The sequence below is a fragment of the Choloepus didactylus genome, chromosome 8, assembly GCF_015220235.1.
Source record: "Choloepus didactylus isolate mChoDid1 chromosome 8, mChoDid1.pri, whole genome shotgun sequence".
Taxonomy (NCBI): domain Eukaryota; kingdom Metazoa; phylum Chordata; class Mammalia; order Pilosa; family Megalonychidae; genus Choloepus; species Choloepus didactylus.
Window position 1 is genome coordinate 79,662,527 of NC_051314.1, and position 1,429 is coordinate 79,663,955.

At 36.9% G+C, this 1,429-nt stretch overlaps 1 protein-coding gene across 1 annotated transcript; it reads right to left on the reverse strand.

The window, feature by feature from the left end:
• Positions 1-243: 243 nt before the first annotated feature.
• LOC119543432 (olfactory receptor 6C74-like) lies at positions 244-1,182 on the reverse strand. Its single transcript, XM_037848251.1, has one exon. It carries the CDS (start codon positions 1,180-1,182, stop codon positions 244-246), a length of 939 nt encoding a protein of 312 aa, XP_037704179.1.
• Positions 1,183-1,429: the final 247 nt, after the last annotated feature.

Here is a 1,429-nt window from a genome sequence, read left to right on the forward strand (position 1 = left end):
CCACATATCTAAAGGAAGGAAGGAAGATAAAAGAATATCCAAGGAGAAGGAAGCTGAAAATTATCTTCTTTGGAATGAAGAGTTATGAAAAAATAAAGCTTGAAAGAGATAAAGACAAATATCAAAAAAAAATGGGAAGAAAAAGATACAAGCTACAAGATACGTACTGGAAGCTACTAATGAATAAATTGCTATTATTTTAGACTCCTTTTAAAATATCTTTTAAATAATGCAACACTGTATTCATTTCTTTGAGAAAGAGATAAACCTTTGTATCATATGCAAGAAGGCTTTTTTCACTTGTTGGTTCCTTAGGGTGTAGATGAAAGGGCTCAAAAGTGGGGCAACTGAACTACTGAGCACTGCAATTCCCTTGGAAAAGGGAATTCTTTGTTGGCCTGAGGGTTTAACATACATGAAGATGCAGCTGCCATAAGAGAGGGAGATCACAATCATGTGGGAAGAACTTGTGGAAAATGCCCTTTTCCTCTGATTAGCTGAAGGGATTTTTAAGATTGTCAATGCAATGTAGGTGTACAATGTTATCACCATTACCAACATGACCAAGAGTGTCACTGAAGATGAGATGAAACCTGTGGTCTCCAGGAGAGTTGTGTCTGAGCAGTAGATCTGCAGGAGGGGAGCAGTGTCACAGAAGAAATGATCAACAATGTTGGAAGCACAGAAGTCAAGGTATAGACCAAAGGGAAGTGTTAGAAAGATGGTAAAGAACCCAGCGACCCAACAACTGAGGACAAGCTGTGTGCAGACTTTGCTATTCATGATGGTTGTGCAGTGCAGGGGCTTACAGATGGCAACATAGCCGTCATAGGACATGACTGCCAGCAGGTAAAATTCAGATGCTCCAAGAAAGAATATAAAAAACAATTGAGTGAAACAACTGTTATAGGAAATGGTTTTGTCCCCAGTTGCCATCATAACCAGCAATTTAGGGATGCATGTAGTAGTAAAAGAGATTTCTAAGATGGAAAAATTCCTAAGGAAAAAGTACATGGGAGTCTTGAGGTGAGCATCCAACAGGGTGAGTGTGATGATGATTAGATTAGCTGATATTGTGAGCAAGTAGGTGAGAAGCAGGAAGATAAATAATACAACTTTCAATTGTGGGTCATCAGTCAAACCTGCTAGAACAAACACAGTAACTTTTGTATGGTTTCCCATCATTATCCTGGGGATTCTATCATCTGAATAAAAAATTATATATATATATGTGTATATGTAATATTACATTGATCCCTGTAACAAAAAGAAATGATGATTAGTGTTAAATTTCAGTTCAGGACAGTAATACAGTACTCATTTAAGTTTTACAGATAGTTTTGCCTGTAAAAAGAAATAGATTCCATTTCCAGGGTATCTGTACAGATAATTAGAATTGAAATTGCATTTCCACTAGGGAATAAACCAT